This window comes from Protopterus annectens, chromosome 8.part1, assembly GCF_019279795.1.
Source record: "Protopterus annectens isolate FY-2018-M chromosome 8.part1, PAN1.0, whole genome shotgun sequence".
Lineage (NCBI taxonomy): Eukaryota > Metazoa > Chordata > Ceratodontiformes > Protopteridae > Protopterus > Protopterus annectens.
Genome location: NC_056742.1, coordinates 407,381,910 through 407,402,498, shown reverse-complemented (window position 1 = coordinate 407,402,498; position 20,589 = coordinate 407,381,910). Strand labels below are relative to the sequence as shown.

Sequence of the window (20,589 nt, the reverse complement as noted above, 5' to 3'; positions counted from 1 at the left end):
CAGCTTCCTCATATGCAGTTTGGCATTGGGAAGCACCAGAATACAAGATGCCATGAACCCTAATGCTTGAAGGACTGTCCTTGCAGTCAGCACGGACTGATGAGATAGATGATGGAAGTAAAGTGACAGACTCTGTTGTTTGTCCGGGGTTAAAAGGCCATCTGGGCTGCTGTATTCAGTCTCACACCCAGAAAGCACATGTCTTGAGAGGGTACTAGACTGGACTTTATTTCGTTCACAGAATACCCTAGGCATCTTAGCACTGCTATGACATATTCCAGATGCTGTAGAAGGTGTTCTTTTCTTGAGCCAGAATCAGGCAGTCGTCCAAGTAAGGATAAATTTGAATGCCTTGAAGCCTGAAGTAAGCTATCACTGGAGCCAGAACCTTTGTGAATACTCTGGGCGCAGTAGATAAGCCAAAGGGCAATGCAGAGAACTGATAATGAAAATCTCCAGTTCGAAACCGCAGATACTTTCTGCAACTTAGCCTTATGGGCACATGAAGGTAAGCTTCCTTGAGATCCAAAGTTACCATCCAGTGATCCTTGCCCAGCAGAGGTAACAGTTGCTGTAACGCCAACATCTTGAACTTGGGAATGTCCAGATAAGTGTTGAGGAGAGATAAATCCAAAATTGGTCTCCACGTGTTCCCCTTCTTTGGTACTAGGAACAGGCGAATAAAATCCAAGCCCCTTTCTGACACAGGGACTGGCTGAATAGCCCCTATCTGGAGTAACTGAGAAACTTGCTTGAGAGCCTCTTTTCTTTGTGGAGGAGGAACATCTGGCATGCCTTTGAAAGGGCGCATTGTGTGGAAATAAAATCTGTACCCGTGATGAATGATATCCAGCACCCATCTGTCTTGAGTGATTAAATCCCAATTTTCTTTGAAAAGAGACAATCTTCCTCCCAAAGGAGCTGCCAGACGAGAGTCCACTGGCAGCTGAAAGGGCAGGTCATTGGTTCTGCTTACGAAAGGACTGACCCCTGCCCTCACCAGAAGTCTGAGCAGGTGAACTGTCTGATCTAGGCCTAAACGAACCTTGAGCCCTGCCCCTACCACGTCTAGATCTACCCCTAGACTGGGAACCATAAGCAGGATATGTCCAGCCCTTAGCAGGCCAATTTCTACTAAACTTCGGAGGCTGCACCTGCAAAAAATCTTTAACAGTCTGCATAGACTTAGCTTTGTCCTCCATTTTCTTTAAAACTGCTTCCACAGGCGGTCCAAACAACACATCAGACTGTAAAGGAGCATCCAAAATCCTGGTCTTAACATGCTCAGCTAAATTCTGATCCTTCAACCATGCATGTCTGCGAAGAACAGAACTAGTAGCAGCCACCCTCGAGGAGGCCTGAACAGCATCAAAACCACACTGCAAAGAATGCTTACCCACTTGTTCAGACACATGAACCAAATCCAGCAAGTCTTTACACTCAATACCTTCCGCCAAAGCATCCACCTTAGATTTCAATTGTGAAAGGAGATAATTCTGATATTTCAGCATATGAAATTGACAATTCAACGCCCTCATGGCTAGAGTGGAAGAAGTATATACTTTCTTACCCCACCTATCCAAAGCCCTTGCCTCTTTATCAGAGGGTACAGGATTTTTAACAACAGAAGCTTTAACACCTTTAGGCCCCTGAGAAACAGTTTCTGGGTCCGCCCTGGGACTCTTAAACAAATACTTATGAGCTTCGGCACCCTATAATACCTATCAGGCTTAACAGGAGCAGGAGGCAAGGAATCAGGGTTCAGAGAAGCCTCTGCAAAACATCCTCCACCACATTCAACACAGGAGGAATAGCTAAGGGCCTATGCTGAGGCAAAACAAGAATTCCCTAAGCCTTTTTCTGGAGTCAGAGTAATCTTGGCCTTCCCATTTAAAGTGCTCCCTCATGGAGTGAAGAGTCTCTGAAAATGAAAAATCCTCAGGAGGAGAAGCTGAAGGAGTGGAATCATCCACATCAGAATCAGAATAAGCAGGAAACTCTTGCAAGTCTTCCACAGAAGACTCTGAAGCCTGTGAACACTGTTCAAAACTATCAAACTCCTGTTCCACCCTAGGCCTCTTATCAGGTGGGGCATAGAACCTCTAATCAGAGTAATCAAATCTTCAGCCATTTTAAGCATATGTTTCTTAGGCACAGAGCCCGAAATGCTAGGAGAAGCCCCTACAGAAGCTGAACTTGGCCGTCCTCTAAAGAAACTCTGGAAACAGAAGGAGAGGCCCTAACTACCTTGGGAAGAGAGGGAAGAACAGCTACGTGAGAAGCCCCGTCAGCCTGGCCTACTTCCTGAGAGGGCACATCCTGTAACAGTAAAGTATCTGCCTGAGACTCCATAGAGACTCCTGGCAAAACCTCTGGCTCCCCTGAGCCTTCTAAAGGACCGACGTCCGGGACTGCCGGTTCCTCACCCTAGACTTCACTGTTTTGTCCTTGCGCTTCTTAGATGAAGCAGGCGCCGGAGCATCCGACGGCATAGTATAATTGCAACGCTTCCCAAACACTAACCTAGCACAATCAAGCCTCCTCTTAATAGTGCGCTTATTAAATCTAGCACAAGAGCGGCAACCAACAACGCGTGTTCAGGCCCTAAACAAGGTATACACAATGTATGATAATCCCTATGCGGTATCTGCTTCCCACAAGAAATACAGTTATTCACTTTTTCTGACATCCGTAATATACTGAGGCAAGAAAAACCAAAATGTTCCCAACGGGTTACTTAGCCAACTCTGTACTCGGTCTGAAACTCCGGTTTCGGAAAATCTCAGAACGCCAACCTGCACTCGCAAAATTGCTTCTGCATCGGACCATGCGGCAAAAAAGACTGAGGAAATGACGTCGGTCATGCGCATTAGTACCCTGACGTACTGACGTCAGTCTAAGGCGCCATGACCGGCGTCAGCCTTATACTCTGGTATTCGGGCCGACTGGGACGCGGACTATACCCAATAGTCAGGACTGCAGCAAGGGAAGACGAAGAACATCAAGAATTCCCTAAGCCTTTTCCTGGAATCAGAGTAATCCTGGCCTTCCCATTTAAAGTGCTCCCTCATGGAATGCAGAGTCTCTGAAAATGAGAAATCCTCAGGAGGAGAAGCTGTAGGAGTGGAATCATCCACATCAGAATCAGAATAAGGAGGATACTCCTGCAAATCTTCCGCAGAAGACTCAGAAGCCTCTGAACACTGTTCAAAACTATCAAACTCAGGTTCCACCCTAGGCCTCTTATCAGGAGGGGGCATAGAACCTCTAATCATAGTAATCAAATCTTCTGCCATTTTAAGCATATGTTTCTTAGGCACAGAACCTGAAGTGCTAGGAGAAGCCCCCACTGAAGCTAAACTTGGCCTACCTCTCAAAGAAGTTTTGGAAACAGAAGGAGAGGCTCTAACAACCTTGGGAAGAGAGGGAAGCACAGTGACCTGAGAAGCCCCCTCAGCCTGGCCTACCTCCTGAGAAGGCACATCCTGTAACAGTAAAGTCTCTGCCTGAGACTCCAAAGAAACTCCTGGCAAAACCTCTGGCTCCACTGAGTTTCTAAAGAACCGACGTCCGGGACTGCCGGTTCATCAACCCTAGGCTTCGCTGTTTTGTCCTCGCTTCTTGACGAAGGGCGCCGGAGCATCCGACGGCATTTTATAATTGCAACGCTTCCCAAACACTAACCTGGCACAGTCTAACCTTCTCTTAATAGTGCGTTTGTTAAACCTAGCACAAGAGCGGCATCCAACAACGCCGTGCTCAGGCCCTAAACAAGGTATACACAAGGTATGGTAATCCCTATGAGGTATCTGTTTCCCACAAGAAATACAGTTATTCACTTTTTCTGACATCCGTTAAATACTGAGGCAAGAAAAACCAAAATGTTCTAACGGGTACTTAGCCAACTCTGATTCGGTCTGAAACTCCGACTTGAAATATTTCAGAACGCCAACCTGCACTCGCAAAACTGCTTCTGCATCGGACCATGCGGCAAAAAAGACTGAGGATATGACGTCGGTCATGCGCATTAGTACCCTGACGTACTGACGTCAGTCTAATGCGCCCTGACCGACGTCAGCCATATACTCTGGTATTCGGGCCGACTGGACAGCGGACTACCCCCAATAGTTAGGACTGCAGCAATGTGGAATGAAGAACATAGACCCAATTCCCAAGTCATGGCACAGTAAACTTCATATACCAGCTATTGTTTCAGTGCCATTTGTTAGCAGTGCTCTTCTTAACACTGTATTTAGCCCTCATCTGACTAAAAATCAAGTACAATGCACCCTTCGGCATGTACCTCACCAGACACCTACAATAGCTGGAGCTTCTTCAGAGGTTTCTCACCAAAAAATACAGGATATAACCAACATGTCATATGTGGACCAATTAAAAACCCTATTGATGTATTCAGTTTCCTACCGATTACTGAGGGGTGATCTGTGCCTGACCTACAAAGCAGTCTCTGACCCAGACCTGATGGAAATGTTGCTCATTTGCAAATCTAACTGCATAAGTGTTACCTGCTCCAAAAGATCTAAACCTGATCTCTGACATGAATAGATCATGCCTTGTCCGGAAAAGGATTCCTATTCACTTAAAGGAGAGGCCCGCCTTCACCAACTTCAAGCGCTATCTGGACCAATAGATGGGAAATCACAAATTCACTTCTGGGGTAGCATCAATGTCCTTTATGGACAGGGGCAGTCTGTAAAAATAGTTAAAACCTCACTAGCTGACCCTTGTCATCTTTCCTCTAGGGATAGAAAATTGGGTAAAATCTGAGTAAAAGTGGCCAGTTTTGTAAGGGTTATTGAGCCATTAGCCTAGTAACCTCCTGTGACCCTATGAATACACAGCATACCCAGAACTGCCTCCTTAATATTTCATACTGGGTTAGCTGTACTGTCAGTCTACAGAAACACACAAATTATTTTTCATCAGCCCGTTTCCCTCACACATCAACTGATCACTTCCAGCTTCTCTGTAGCAGTGCAATCATCACTTCAGCGAGCTCTGGTAGATGAAATACGATTACTTCAGCAGTCTTTTAATGTGACTGTGATAATCTTTCCACAGAACACGGGGCTCCAGTCTCTGGACCAGAACAGTTTCTAGCAAGACCAGGGACGAAAGGGCCTAAAAACATATTTTGTCACTGGGAACATGAAGAGTGAGGCTGGGTCTTCCATTTGATACTAGGGTAAGAGAATAAGCAGGAAGGAACCTTATACTTACATTGAGAAATATATCTGTGCTGCACATTCCCTTGTTCAATTGGTAAAAAAACAAAGCTACGAAAGCACTAATGTTACACTGTACTGAAAAAGCATGGCACATCACCTTATTTCTTAAAATGCCACTGAGAAAATTATTGCTTACTTTCTGAATAAAAGTCCATAATAAGTCCTACCTAGCCAGAGGTTATCTGTGTGCATACATGTACACATATCCAGGGTGTCCAGCTGGGTGAGTAACACTGCTGCTTAAATCTTCTTCTGCCCAGCTAAACAAGTCACTCTGACATTCAGCTTATGGTTATGAGAACATCACTGAAGCTCATTTCATAAGAAAGTACAACAGTGTCAAAAGAGTATTACTTCTTGGAGTATCCAGCTTATTCAGACATATAGTCAGTCCCCAGATATGCATTATTGCCCCAACACCACACTTTTACTAGAGTAAGCTAACTGTGAAACACTTACATACGCAGTTATAATTAACTACGTATGTAAGTAGTTATAATTAATATGGCTCATTTTACAGTGAAAACATTTACAAGTGTCAATTTACTGTATTAAGCATTATTGGTCTTACCTGTCTGAGAGAAGACTAGCTGAGAAAGGTGCTGGGCAAGAGCCTGAAGTGCCGAGACTCCTCCAAGACCCTCCACATCCAATACGGACAACATATTATGCAGACAGGTAAGTGCTCTGCACTGAATCTTTTGCATTCTGGAAGAAGTCACAACAAACGTTATACAACTGAAGCAAAACAGAAAGTATAATACAAAGCTAGTATCATCACCACAACTGACAAAAATGTGTTTACAATGGCAGCTGCATAGGCACATACAACTAAAGAAAAAAATATATACATATATATATATATATATATATACACACACATACATACATACACACACACACACACACACACACATTACACACACACACACACACACACACACACACACACACATCACTGTGATATCTTGCAGAAGCAAAATTTCTCAGTTTAGAGTGTGCCTGTCCTTTTGTGCTTTTGGTCTCTAGTGTATACAGTTTACTTTGTCTTTGATGTATATTATCTATAATTTATTTATTTATTTGCTAACTAGGTAAGTGAGCTTGTCATCATGGACCCTTTTCAGCCATGACCTGGAAAACAGGTGCAAGGGTAAATGCAATTTAAATGGACATTTTAAGGTATCAATCAACCAGCATGTTTCTGAAAGGAAATCACAGTAACAAGATTAAACACATGGAGACATGGGGAAAACATGCAAAGTCCAGACAGTGGCTACAGAAGTGGACTGAACCCTGACCGCAGGAGTTGTGAGGCACAACCTTTACCACAAAGCCAATATACTATTTGCAAAGTTCAGCTTTAGCTTATAAAAATGAGTAGAACTTAGGCATATTGTTCTGTGCTATTTTAATGGATCTATTTATTATAAATAAAAAACAAAATAAAAGCTAGTCATCCCAACAGTGCAGCAGTTTTGTTTCATTCTGTTAAGCCAGAGTCCTTGACTCATACGCACAGAATGCTGGAAAGCCAGTCAAAGTGGAAAGACGGAGCATCCAGTGGTAATTTTTTTTCAGATCAGTTTGGCACAAGGACAATTTTTAGGTACACCAAAACTCCTCTGCAGGAGAATCACACTGTGCAAGGGTGCCTGTACAGGTGTGTATGCCTACTACAGGTAAAAGCCTGCTCTACATACCAGGATGAACAATGTCAAGTGCACCAGTTATAACACTCCTACCACCTTTACTACACCTGAATGCTGGCCAACAGCATCCCATGCTAACCTGCAGTCGTGGTTCAGGTAGCAGGTAAACACCTGGTGGGTATGGTTGAGCAACACAAAGAAGTGACACCGAAATGCGTCTTACAGTCAAGCAGCCCAATGACAGAAAACATATTTAAAATAAAAAGAAAAGAGGAATACCTCGATTTGAGCTTCTCAGTATTTTTTTTGTTAATACCAATGCAGTGGGGCAAATTTTAAAACTACCCACTAACGGATCTAATATCCTTGACCTGGTCCTTACCAACCTGTACCTCATCACACATCACTTTCATCTCTGCTTGAATCTGACCACAAATTACTTAACTTCTCTGTCAGGCTTATGGCAACACCAACCACCAAATGAAATCATCTTTAGGGACTTCTCCAAGCAAATCTGTTTCAAGCTGAAGAAGGCCTGTGCAAAATTCCCAACAATCCCTTGAAAATGGACTGAACTGACAGGGCTGCCACATTCACCTCCATTTTTTACTGGGATCTAAACTGCTTTATTGAAAATTCTGTACCTTTACACCTTAAATATATTAGTAAATCCAGGAATAAAACTCTCCTGTAGAACCCATAAACTCTATAACAAACAGAAAGTAATGAAAAATTAAAAAAATCCCCATCACCTACATCAAGACCACACTGAAACATGCCAGCAAGGAACTTAAAAGCATTATTAAAAAACGTAAAGCACAGCATGAACTTAAGGTTGCTATGGATACCAAAGGAAACTGCAAATCTTTCTTCAGTTATGTCATAAAATTAAGGAATAATGTTCAACAATGCTCTGACCTCATCCACAGTAACACCACATATTCCAGTCCCAAGAATGTGGCCAATGTATTAGCAGAAAAATTTAGTGCTAACTTTACCCCCAACTACGGCACATTGCTGAACCCACTATCCCTAAAAATTTAGGTTCCTTTGTAATCACCTTGGAAGAACTCTTACAATCTCTTTCAAAGGTTACACACTGTACTTCCACTGGACCACAAAAGATATCAGGCTGCAGTCTCATAAATGCGAAGTATGCACGGAGTGTCTCCTTAAAATGTTTAACCTCAGGCTATCCACAGCATTTGTGCCTGAATCCTAAAGAACAGCCAATGTGATTTTTCTACACAAGGGTGTCCCCCCCACAGACCCGAGTAACTTTAGGCCCATCAGCCTCAACAGCCTTATACGCATAAGCATGAAATTTATCATAGCAGAACTTATTTATGCAGTATTAGGTAACAGATGATCTAGACTACATTCAATTTAGTTTTTGTAAAGGACATGTCCCGTTTCCTGAACCTAGTACGCTTCTTTGAAAGGGTTATAGAGGCTGTGGACAGTGGTCACACCATGCATGCTCCTCATCTTGACCTGGTCACAGCTTCTGACACCATCACCCATGCTGGTATTACTGACACGCAAGACAAACTTAATATAAAGCCCTGCATTGTCTGCGGATTTTCAAATTGACTATCCAACATATCCAGAGTAGTGAAAGTTGCCACTACCCTCTCAGAATGCAACACTGTAACAAGTGGAATACCACTGGAGTCAGTGCTGGGACCCCTCTGAATGTAAAACTGTAACTAGTGAAATAGCACTGGGGTCAGTGCTGTGGCCTCTCTGAATATAATATTGTAACTGCCGGAATACCACTGGAGGCCAATACTGGCCCCTCTCTAAATACAACATTGTAACTAGTGGAGTACCACAGGGATCAGTGCTGGAGCCTCTATGAATTCAACACTAACTACTGGAACAGCACTGGGGTCAGTGCTGGGGCCTCTCTGAATATAATATTGTAACTGGTGGAATACCACTGGAGGTCAGTACTGGTCCCACTCTAAATACAACATTGTAACTAGTGGAGTACCACAGGGATCAGTGCTGGGGCCTCTCTGAATACAACACTGTAACTAGTGCAATAGCACTGGGAGTCAGTGATGGTCCCTCTCTGAATCTAACACTATAACTAGTGGTACTCCACAGTGATCAGTGCTGGACCCTCTCTGAATGTAACATTGTAACTAGTAAAATACCACTGGGATTAGTGCTGGAACCAATCTGAATGTAACACTGTAACTAGTGGAATACCACAGTGGTCAGTGCTGGCCCCTAACTAAATGTAAAACTGTAACTACTGGAGTACAACTGGTGTCAGTGCTGAGTCCTCTCTGAATATAACATTGTAACTAGTGGAGCACCACTGGGGCATCACCTGTTTGGCATTTATTTTGCAGTCTTCCAAACCAATATCCCTGAAGTATGGCTGAGCAAGTTTGCTGATGACTGCAAGCTGAGCATAGTTATTTGCTCATCCACTGATACTAAACCACTTCAAAAAGTGCTGGAATATGCAAAACATAACTGGAGTACTGAAAACGTTTTCATGCTAAATGAAAAAAATGCATTACAGCTGCATTCGGAAAAAAGCTGTTCCCACCTTATATGTTATAAGTGGTACTCCTCTTCAGACAGATACGCTCATAAGACACCTAGATATTTATGTGGATAACTCTTTCATTCCATCATCAGGTTCCCACCATAGTCAGGGGATCCTTCTGTCTGGAACAGTTCATTTGCAATTAAATATTTTCAAGATCCAAAAAAGTCATTTTTACCACTGTACCCTTCCCTTAGCAGACTCAACACTGAATAAAATGCCCCCCTTTGGTATGTACAAATCAAAGCATATTACTCAAGTAAAAAAGGCCCTAATGATTTTTAATGAAACGTGTTATATTCTTCAACTATTATAATAAAGTGGTATAACTCTCCTTATACTCAAATACCCTACCAAATGCTCGGAGGTGATCTGTCTCACTTTTTGAGCCACAAAAGACTCAGTAATACACAACCTCTTATTTCTTTGCAAAATGAGTGGCTCTACAAACACCCACACTAGGAACCTAAATTTATACCAAAATGTAAACAAGACTCTGCTGGATGGAATGGCTCCTAACTCAATATATTCCCAGTCTATGGAATAAGTTACCACAACAAGTGAAGCAGTTACTACAGCGGGAGAAAAAAAGTTCCACTTTGCCATCCTTTAAGGTAGACAAAAAATTTATACCAGAGTTATCATGTATGTCCCTGCATGACTTGGGAGATGGACAGTATTAAGCACTCGTAAAGGGAGGCTAGAACTTTTAACTTTCCCTACCTAAAGGTGTATATGGCTAAGCCTCGTATGGTTCTGTGGTTGCATGCCTAGCACTGCTCCTATGTACTACATTAACCTGTGTGTTTATTATACACTCTGACATTATTACACTGCTGGCACTGGTAACATATGCAATGATATGCTTCCTTGCAGCAGCTGAGTGTGACTGTCTCACAGCAAACCATCTAAATGAATCAGACCAAAGGGTGGAAATGCACGACTCCAGCAGAAGCCATGAACAATACACCTTACTTGATGTACAAAACACTGCAGGGAAGGAATCAGATTCATAAACATGGCTCACAATTGCATTGGACTGGTACAAGGCAAAATCCACACACACTTCAAAGCCTGCCACCATGTACTCCAGTGGACCATTCCAAGAATGCACACACCTGTCCCCAACAAAGTGATGGCAACAGTATCCCACCAACAGCAGTGTCCTCAGCATCAAGAGGTCTTCATTTGCATTATATGCAAATACTGCTCTACAGGCTTGGCCAGGGTGTACGAAATCTTTACAAATCACCCCCGCTTATGTCTGTGGAGAAGCAGCAGATGGGGAACACAGCTGCAGGTCTCCCAAAAGACTAATTCAAGCATATCTAGAGGTCTTCCCCCAAACAGATGCTGGGAGCAGTGGCCATGTATGGCATTTGTGGGGTAGGTACAACATTGTCTTGGATGATCTGCATTTCCTTACACAGTTAACATCTTCTCTTTCCCACTTCTAAAATTCTTCTGGGTGTGCTATCCTCTTACACACTGGATATCTGTGTGGACTACCACTGAAAGGTAACAGTCAGATTCAGGTCCGTTTTGGAGAGGTATACTTGGTGGGTAGGTAATGCTTGCTGTTGGACTTTTAAATCACCAAGGACACCACACTGTACACAGTATACTCCATTTGTAGTATGTTTTAGAGTTTGCTAAGGATTCTGCTACTACACAAATGACAGAACAGCACCATTTATTAGGCAATATAAAGATAAATGTTACAGTATCTAACAAAGTACAGTTGTTCACACCATGAATGTAGTTGTTCGAGTGTATTCGCTGTTGCAGTCATCACAATCGGCCTGATTATCAAAGTCTTGGGTCCTGTGTCGGCTGTTGTCTCATCTTCCATGACGTCAGGTAGTCAGGGGTATAAAGCATGCAGCCAACGCCATTACATCAGTTTTTCTTGCCCCAGATGTCAGGTGCCCCCTAATGGGAAGCAGTTAAATATATATATATATATATATATATATATATATATATATATATATATATGCAAGGTTATACCTCCAACAAAAAAACAAATACACCAAAAAGCTTTTAAGCATAGTAAAGGAGAATAGAGCTATAGCCAAAAGAAGTCAAGGGGCTGGAGGGAGGGTAACCAGGACTGCAACAGTGAATACACTCGAACATCTACATTCATGGTAAGTGTACACAACTGTGCTATGTTCTTCATGTTTCACTGTTGCAGTCATCACATTTAGGTAAACTCCTAAAGCTAAGGATGGGACGAGAAATTTAGACAGCATTTGGACCAGTTATAAGGCCCTGCAAGACTGCAGTGGCAAAGCCAGCTCTGGATTTAGAGAAAATTGGCAAATAGTAATGCTTGGTGAAAGTATGTACAGAACTCCAGGTAGCAGCTTCTAGGATGCCCCTGGTATGGACACCTCTGAGAAAGGCTGTAGAGGGAGATGCAGCCCTGGTTGAGTGTGGTCTTATCCCCTTGTGGGGTAGGTTTTCCATGGTGCTTATAACAGAAATTAATGCAATGATCTATCCATTTAGAAATGGTTTGCTTTGAAATGGCCTTCCCCTCTGCCCCTGCAGCAAATGCCACCAGCATTTGTTCAGATTTCCTTTGAGGTTTAGTCCTGTCCAAGTAAAATCTAAGTTGTCTGTGCACATCTACGGAGAGCAGTATCCATTCCCCTTTGTTCTGTGGATTAGAAAAGAAGGTTGGCAAATGAATGGACTGATTAAGAGCCACACTGGATACTACCTTGGGCATGAAGGAGGGATTGGTCCTGAAGGACACCCTGTCCGCATGAAAGATGATGAAAGGCTCCACTGCCATAAGGGCCTGTAATTCAGATACCCTTCTTGGTGAAGTGATTGCTAAGAGGAAGGCTGTTTTCCAAGAAAGGAATTTTAACTCTGCACTGGCAGCTGGCTCAAAGGGAGGTAGAGTGAGTTTTGCCAATACAAAGTTAAGGTCCCAGGCTGGAGTTGGGGCTCTCCTGGGTGGTCTTAAGTTTTTGGCTCCTCTGAGGAACTACTTGAGCAGTGGATGAGACAAGAGGGGTGGTTCTGTGTTGTAATGAGCTGAAATGGCTGAGGCATTAATTTTGATGGAGGAAAAAGAAACACCCTTGTGAAGCATCTCAGTTAAGTATTGAAGAATCTGAGGTAAATTGGGTGCTGCTGTGCACATCCCTTGAGTTTGGTTCCAGGAACAGAATCTTTTCCATTTTTCAGCATAAGATTTTCTAGTGCTAGGCCTCCTCCAAAATGACATCCAACACTTGTTTACTAAGGGATGGTAACAGAGAGATTAGGTAATTAGCCAGGCTGCCAGGTTCAGGGTTTGAAGCTGAGGATGCAGAATCTGGCCCTCCTGCTGAGACAGCAGGGTAGGGATCTGAGGCAGGTGCCATGGGGCCAGCAGTGACACTGCGCAAGAGGGGGTACCAGTGTTGACGTGGCCAGTCTGGTGCAATCAGTATCATTCTTGGTTTGTCCTGTTTGATCTTTAGTAGTACTTTGGAGAGGAGAGGCAGAGGAGGAAAGGCATAAACTGATAGATTTTTCCAGTTGAAGGACAGGGCATCCACTTTCCAAGCTTGTTTGTGGGGAGTCCTTGTGCAGAATTTGTCCAGTTGGTAGTTCTGGGGAAGGCAAACAGGTCTATATCTGGGCTCCCCCATTTGTTTCTGAACTTGTTGAATATCTTTGGTTCAAGTTTCCACTCGTGTGGGTCCATAAGATTTCTGCTTAGATCGTCTGCCAGTGTATTTAGTTTTCCTGGCAGGAATTGAGCCTGTAGATGCACTTAGCTTAAGGCTGTATTCCACAGAGCCATGGCTAGTCTGCAGAGGGGGTATGAATGGGTACCCCCCCCACTTGTTTATGTACCACATAACAGTGGTGTTGTCCGTCATTACCATTAATTGTCCTGGAAGAATGTGGTCCTTGAAGGCTGTCAGAGCATTCTGTACAGCTAACATTTCTTTTTGATTGATATGCAGGTGCATTTGACTTGGGTTCCATTTGCCCTGAATGCACTTCCCTGCCAGATGAGCCCCCCCATGCATAGCCTGATGCGTCTCTTGTTAGGGTTGGGCGGCAGGGGGTGAAGTGAATGGTAGTCCCTTGTTTTGGTGGCAAGCCTCTGCCCACCAAAGGAACTCTAACTGTAGACAAGGTATGATAGGAATCATTGCTTCTAGATCCTGAGAATGCTGACACCATAGGCTTTTTAGATACCATTGCAGTTTCCTCATATGCAGTCTTGCATATGGAATTAGTAGAATGCATGAGGCCATGAAAACCAAGGCTTGCAGTATTTGCCTTGCAGATAGCAGGGTTTTTGTGGCCATTAGTTTGAAGTAAGTTGTCAAATGAATTTGTTTCTCTGGCATGAGGAAACCCATCTAGGAAGTTGTGTTCAAGCTTGCTCCCAGGAATATAATTTGTTGACAGGGTACAAGATGTGATTTATTTTCGTTTATGGTGTACCCCAGACAAGTTAGCACCTTTTGTACAAATGCCAGATGATTCAACAGTATGTCCTGGCTTTCTGCCTGAATTAGACAATCGTCCATGTATGGGTATACTTGAATATTTCTTTGCCTGCAAAAAGCAATGACTGGAGCTAGGCACTTTGTGAATACCCTGGGCGCAGTAGATAAGCCAAAGGACAGTGCAGAGAACCGATAATGCATGTAGCCTGCTTTGAAGCGTAGGTATCTTCTGCAAGATTCCCTGATTATTGGGATGTGCAGGTAGGCTTCCTTTAGATCCAGTGTTGCCAACCAGACATCTTTGCCTAGCATAGGAAGCAACTGGTGAAGGGTTAGCATCTTGAATTTTGGGATCACCAAAAAGGTGTTTAGGACAGAAAGGTCCAGGACAGGATGCCATGAGTTGTCTTTTCTGGGTACCAGGAAAAGTCTTGAGTAGAAACCTTGTCCCTTTTCCTCTTCTGGTACAGTTTGAATAGCCCTTATGCTTAAGAGAGACAGTACTTGCTTTTGAGCCTATACCCACTGATTTGGGGGTAGATCTGGCCAACCCTTTGGGGTTGGTAACATGTGGAAATGAAATCTGTATCCTTGGAAAACTATATTTAAAACCCATTTGTCCTGGGTAATGAGTTCCCAGTTTTTTGCCTGCAGAGCAATCCCCCCCCCCAAAGGAGCAGTCAGTTGAGAAGGGCTTGGAAGTTTTAAAGTTAAGTCATTGAGACAATTTACCATGGGGGGGGGGTCTTACTATTCCCTGATTTGGAAGTGGGAGCCCCCCACTGCTTAGTCCTGTGAGTACCCTGGGACTGAAGCCTGGGTGTTCTGCTGGTTCTGAGTTTGGACTGAGAAGGCCTGGAAGAGGCAGGAAAGGACCAATTCTTAGAGGGCCAATGCCTACTAAATCTTGGAGGCTGTACTTGTAGGAAATATTTAACAGTTTGCATAGATTTAGCTTTTTCCTCCATCTTTTTAAGTACTTCTTCTGCTTTGTTGCCAAAAAGGCATTCCTGATTTAAGGGAGCATCCAGCAATTCAGCTTTAACATGATCTGGCAAAAATTGCTCCTTAAGCCAAGCATGCCTTTTAAGTACAGATCCAGTGACAGCAGCCCTGCAAGATGCCTCTAGTGAATCAAAACCACACTGTAAAGTATGTTTTCCAACTTGTTCAGCAGAAAGCATTAAATACTGTAAATCCTTATTTACAGCACAGTCAGGAATCAACATCATTTTCTGTTTAAGCAATCCAATAATATGCTGCCAATACTTTAACATATGAAAATGGCAGCTTAAGGCCCTGATAGCCAAGGTTGCAGAAGTGTATACCTTCTTACCCATCCATCCAGCACCCTGGAGTCTCTATCAGACGGGGTAGGATTTTTGGCAGAAGTAGCCTTAATGCCCTTGGGTCCCTGTGAAATAGTCTCAGGATCTGCAGTAGGATTTTTAAAAAGGAACTTGAGAGAGTCAGGAACCCTGTAATATCTATCAAGTTTTCTGGGAGCAGGAAGTAAAGAGTCAGGGGCCAAGCTAGATCCCGAAAAGGCATCATCAACAATGTCTAGCACAGGGTGTATAGTTAAAGGCCTGTGCTAGGGCAGGAGTAAGAAATCCCTAAGCCTCTTTTTAGAATCTGAGTAATCCTGGCTTTCCCAGCAAAAATGCTCCCTAAGAGTATGCAAGGTTTCACCAAAAGAGAAATCCTCTGGAGGGGAAGCAGAGGGAATAAAGTCCTCTGCATCAGAATCCTCATAGGTAGATAAGGGCAAATCCTGGTCATCAGAGGAAAAATAAATTTCAGAATCCTGATCAGAAATACCATACGCAAATTCAGTCCTAGGTCTCTTAGAGGGGGAAGGTTGTCTTCCCCTGATTAAAGTAATAAGGTCTTCAGCCATTCTTACCATTTGTTTTTTAGGCATAGAGGCCTGACCATGCGGTCTGGGCATCGGTTTTCTAGGCATGGTTCGAGTTTTAGGCCTTGAAGAAGATGGCATCAGTTTAATATGCAAGTCAGTAGGCCTGAATACACCCACAGAAGCAGGTGCCTGCACAGCGGCTATGGACCCATCCAAGGTAGAGACATCCACAGGTTCCACAGTTGAAGCATCTTGCGGCATACCGGACTCCGAATGGGTCTCAGTAGAGGCCTGCGAATCTGAAGTAGCAGGTATTAGAGGTTGCAAAAGTGCCTCACTGAGTACCGGTGAACTGGCGACTAGCTTAGGCGAAGCATTGTCAGCAGCTTTGGACCTAGGTGGCCTGTCTGTCTTTATCTTTGCATTTTTTTGGAATGTCGGTAGTCGGATGGCTTACCGAAGACATATCTGGATAATTGAACAGAGTACCAAAATATTTAAAAGCATAAATATACCGATGACAAATAGTTTGTTGTTTAAATAAGGCACAAAACTGACAGCGAGATACGTCGTGGTCAGGGCCTAGGCAAGGAATACAGTACGAATTAAAATCTTTATGAGGCATCTGCTTTCCACAAGAAATACAATTACTGACTTTTACTGACATCCGTTTGGAGCAAGAAAATGTTTCCCCAATGGGGTACTTAGCTTTAGTTGAAGACTTCGGTTCTGAAACTCTAAAACGAAAATTTCAGGAGTCGGCCGACTGGCACTTGCGAACTGCTTCTGCTTCGGGCACTGCACAGCAAGAAAGACTGATGTAATGGCGTCGGCTGCATGCTTTATACCCCTAACTACCTGATGTCATGGAAGATGAGACCGCAACTGATGCAAAACCTAAGACTTTGATAATCAGGCCGACTGAGGGCTACTGCAAGCAGATAACCCAAATGTGATGACTGCAACAATGAAACACAAAGAACATCGGTCATCCGTACAGGATACCATATGCTGGCGAATGGGCCAGTGATTCATACTCAGTGAGACAAAGCATTTTGAAGAACTGTCACTCACTTGCCAGACATTATAAAATACGGCTCTAGATGATTGTCATTGTTGAAGTGACACCAAGTCCCAATGTGCAAAATGGCAAAAAGGGATTGTGGATGGGTGGGCGTACAGAGTGAGCTTTGGCTTAAAGTCTCATTTATACCTACCAAAACTATTAAAATGTCAGTAACTAAATGGTTGAAAAGTGTTCCACTAATACAAACAAAAGTGTGGTACAGAAAAGCATATATTCATGTTGAAATGCAATCCTGCAGATTAGTGAACAGTGAAATATTTTGATAACTTTTCCCAAGAGAATACTGGATATGTACCAAGAGAATAACGGATATGTACAAGTCTGCAGAAGTTGTCATTTGTATGCTACATATATGTGATCTCTACAGAGGATTTCCAGAAGATACTGTCATCCGCAGAAGAATTTTTCTTAAAAATAAACAATATAGATAAAACGGTAGACTACGACTACATACATAGGAATGGCAACAAACAGGCTGAACTTCTAAAAACTATGATTCAACAACAAAACACTTACATACACAGCATAGAAACAAGTTTAAAATCGCAATAAGGGAAGACTTGGTGAGCAAGAAAACAGCACTGAATTTTCGATTAAAAAAACTAGCTAACTGGATAAGGTGGATGACAGAAAAATGAGAAAAAAGAAGTCATGTAAAATTTTTTAAGTGACAAAAAAATTGAAGGTGAAAACATTATTAATTTCCTCAACAGATGGGTTCCAAAAGTGTTAAATCTTCAGAAGGGATTATGATATTAGATCTCTCACAAAAATGTTCCAATTACAGATGCAGTCTCTTCCAGGCCTATAACTGTCAAACTCATCTCACATCTGAACAAAGAACTTATTTGAACTGCTTGGGCATATCACATCAAGGAAATTGTTAATTCTGTCATGAAATTTGATTTCAGAGACTATTCACAGAAAGGAACAGAGAAAAGAAATGCCTGCTTATCATCAATAAAGTCCATAAGAAAATGTGGCATTAAATGCCACATTATTTCCAGAAAGTTGAACATTTTTTTTCAAGAATAACAACTACTTTTGACTCCTTAGGAAATGCTCTTTCCTCTTTAGGATGAAATGGAGTGGCAACATACAAGCTTAAAGAGACAAGCAGAGAGCCCTGGATGGAAGACTGTTGTAACAAAGACTCATGAAAATGGAGCAATAACATAAATGACTAGTGTGTTTATCTAACTTACTTCTCTCTGGTAATAAACATATAACACCTTCACACAAGACTATCTTTTTGGACTTCAGTGTGACATTTTCTGTGAAGATGTATACGCTTTAAGCATCTGGATATGGTTATTAAAAAGACTGTTATAAGATACTTTGAGCTTCAATAAAATAAGAATGGGTAACAGTGCAGATGTCTGGGGAAATGCAGTATGACTCCATTATGGTCCATCTGGGAGTAAATGACCAGAGACGTACTTTCCTGAACTATATGAAGACCTTGGATCCTGGGAACTACCGTCCCATCAGTCTGACGAGCCTGATCTGCAAGGGCATGGAACGAATGATCATGGAACTTATAAACAAAGACACTGGCAACCTTCAAACACTGGACCCCACCCAGTTTGGGTTCGTGAAGGGCCGATCTTGTCTCCTGAACCTGACTGACTTCTTCAAATCAGTCGCCAGAGCTGTGGGCGAAAGTAAGGCGGTCCACACAGCCTATCTGGACCTCGCCAAGGCCTTCGACACCATCCCCAACTCTGGAATCATAGAAAAACGTACTAAGCTGGGCATAAATCCCTACATCACTCGATGGGTTGCCAACTGGCTTACTAACAGAACCCAGACTGTAAAAGTCGCCGACTCCAAATCCAGCTCCAGACAAGTGGCAAGTGGAGTACCTCAGGATTCAGTCCTGGGACCGTTCTTGTTTGGCATCTACTTCTCTAAAGTACAGGCCAATACTAAGGGACTCTGGCTAACAAAGTTCGCAGATGGCTGCAAACTGGGAGCCATTACTGAATCCCCAAATGATGTGGATATTCTATAAAAGGGTCTTACAGAAACAGATGCTTGGTGTCAGAGCCATGGGCTCAAGCTTAATGGCAAGAAATGTATACTTATCCTCTTTGGGAAAAACCATGTACCCATTAATCACCACATAGGTGGCAGTACACTAAACACCAAAAGTGTGATGAGAGACTTAGGGACACAGGTGGACAGTGGTCTCGCCTTCGATAACTACATCGCCACAACAGTCAGGAAATCCTTCTATGTGGCACACCTCATCACTAAGGGCTTTTCATCCAGAAAAAAGGAGGTTACTGTCCCCACTTTACTCATCCCTCATTAGACCCATTATAGAGTACAACGCCCCATTTGGTATGTACCTAACAAGACATCTGCAACAGCTGGAAAGCCCGCAGAAATACCTCACTAAAAGAATCACAGGCCTAAAGCAGATGCCCTATGCTGACCGTCTAAAAATAAATCTCCAGTTATACTCTGTGGCACATTGTCTACTCGGAGGTGATCTCTGCTTAACATAGAAGGCCATGTCAAACCCTGAGCTGTTGAACATGCTCCACTTTAAGAAATCCCAATCCCTCAGAGCCACAAGCTCCAGGGATCTAAACCTTGTCATCACAATGAACAAAACATGCTGGAGGGATAGGTTCCTGACCCAGAGACTCACCATACTCTGGAACAGACTGCCCATACACGTCAAGCAAAATGCCTCCTTAGCCCTCTTCAAAAGCAACCTTGACGATTGGACGGGAGACAGGAAATTCACCCCGGGGATCACGTCAGTCGCCCTGCTAGACAGGGGTCCAGGGAAGTAAACATTGTGGGAAGAAATATCCAGGGAATTGTTATGGCTAGGATTGTATAGGCCCTAGGGCAGATAGCCTAGTACCAACCTATGAACAGACATAATGCAGCTATCCGACTGTGTGCACCAGGCTGGTATAAGCATAGCATTAAGCAGCATTCTACCTTCTTCAAAGATGATTCCACAACATGAACAAAAAAGTAATTGATTTTAATAACTGGCTTAGTTTTTGGTATCAGTCTAAGGTGGCACAACATCTGTCAGCCTGGGAGGATATGGTTGACAGACCACAACACTTTGTCAGAGGTGGTCTGCACCTGTCCCCTTAAGGCTTTTGAATATTAGCTAAAACCTTATCAACTACCATGGTACCTTTTTCAGGAACTGCTAACCTGATAAAGTATCCGACATAGCTAATCCAACTCAAAATTTTCTAAAGGTGATACTGCTCAATGCAAGTAGTCTAAACAAAAAACGGCACTCCCTGCAACCTCTCTTAAACCTAGGGGATGTAGATGTCTGTACACTTACTGAGATATGGTTTAAATCCACTGAGAGCACCCCAGCAGTGTAATACTATAATGCCTTCTACACATTTAGAACAGCAGCTGCACAGACAGGATAAAAAGGCAGAGGTGTCACAATTGACATCTAAAACAATCGTGCCTCAGGGCTAGTCAAGCAGTATGACACATTTGAGCTATGCCATATACAACTCACCATAAGTAATGGTACACCTTTGTCAGCTGCAAGTACCCCTCCTTGACCCAGGAAACCCACACCACTTACTTAAATGAAAATAAGTTAACTTCCATTCAATCCAACTGGACCATACTCATGGATGACTTCAGCTACCTCAGTATAAACTGGGATTCATACACAACCTCCAACTTGCAGGCACAAAGAAT

At 43.1% G+C, this 20,589-nt stretch overlaps 1 protein-coding gene across 2 annotated transcripts in view; it reads right to left on the bottom strand.

Moving 5' to 3' along the window:
• Positions 1 to 20,589, bottom strand: part of HEATR3 (HEAT repeat containing 3) — a 603,471-nt gene that overhangs the window by 150,595 nt on the left and 432,287 nt on the right. For both annotated transcript variants that reach the window (XM_044081978.1, XM_044081979.1), the window contains one exon: positions 5,821 to 5,957. In XM_044081978.1, coding sequence (XP_043937913.1) covers positions 5,821 to 5,957 — 137 coding nt within the window. The remainder of the gene's footprint in view (positions 1 to 5,820; positions 5,958 to 20,589) is intronic.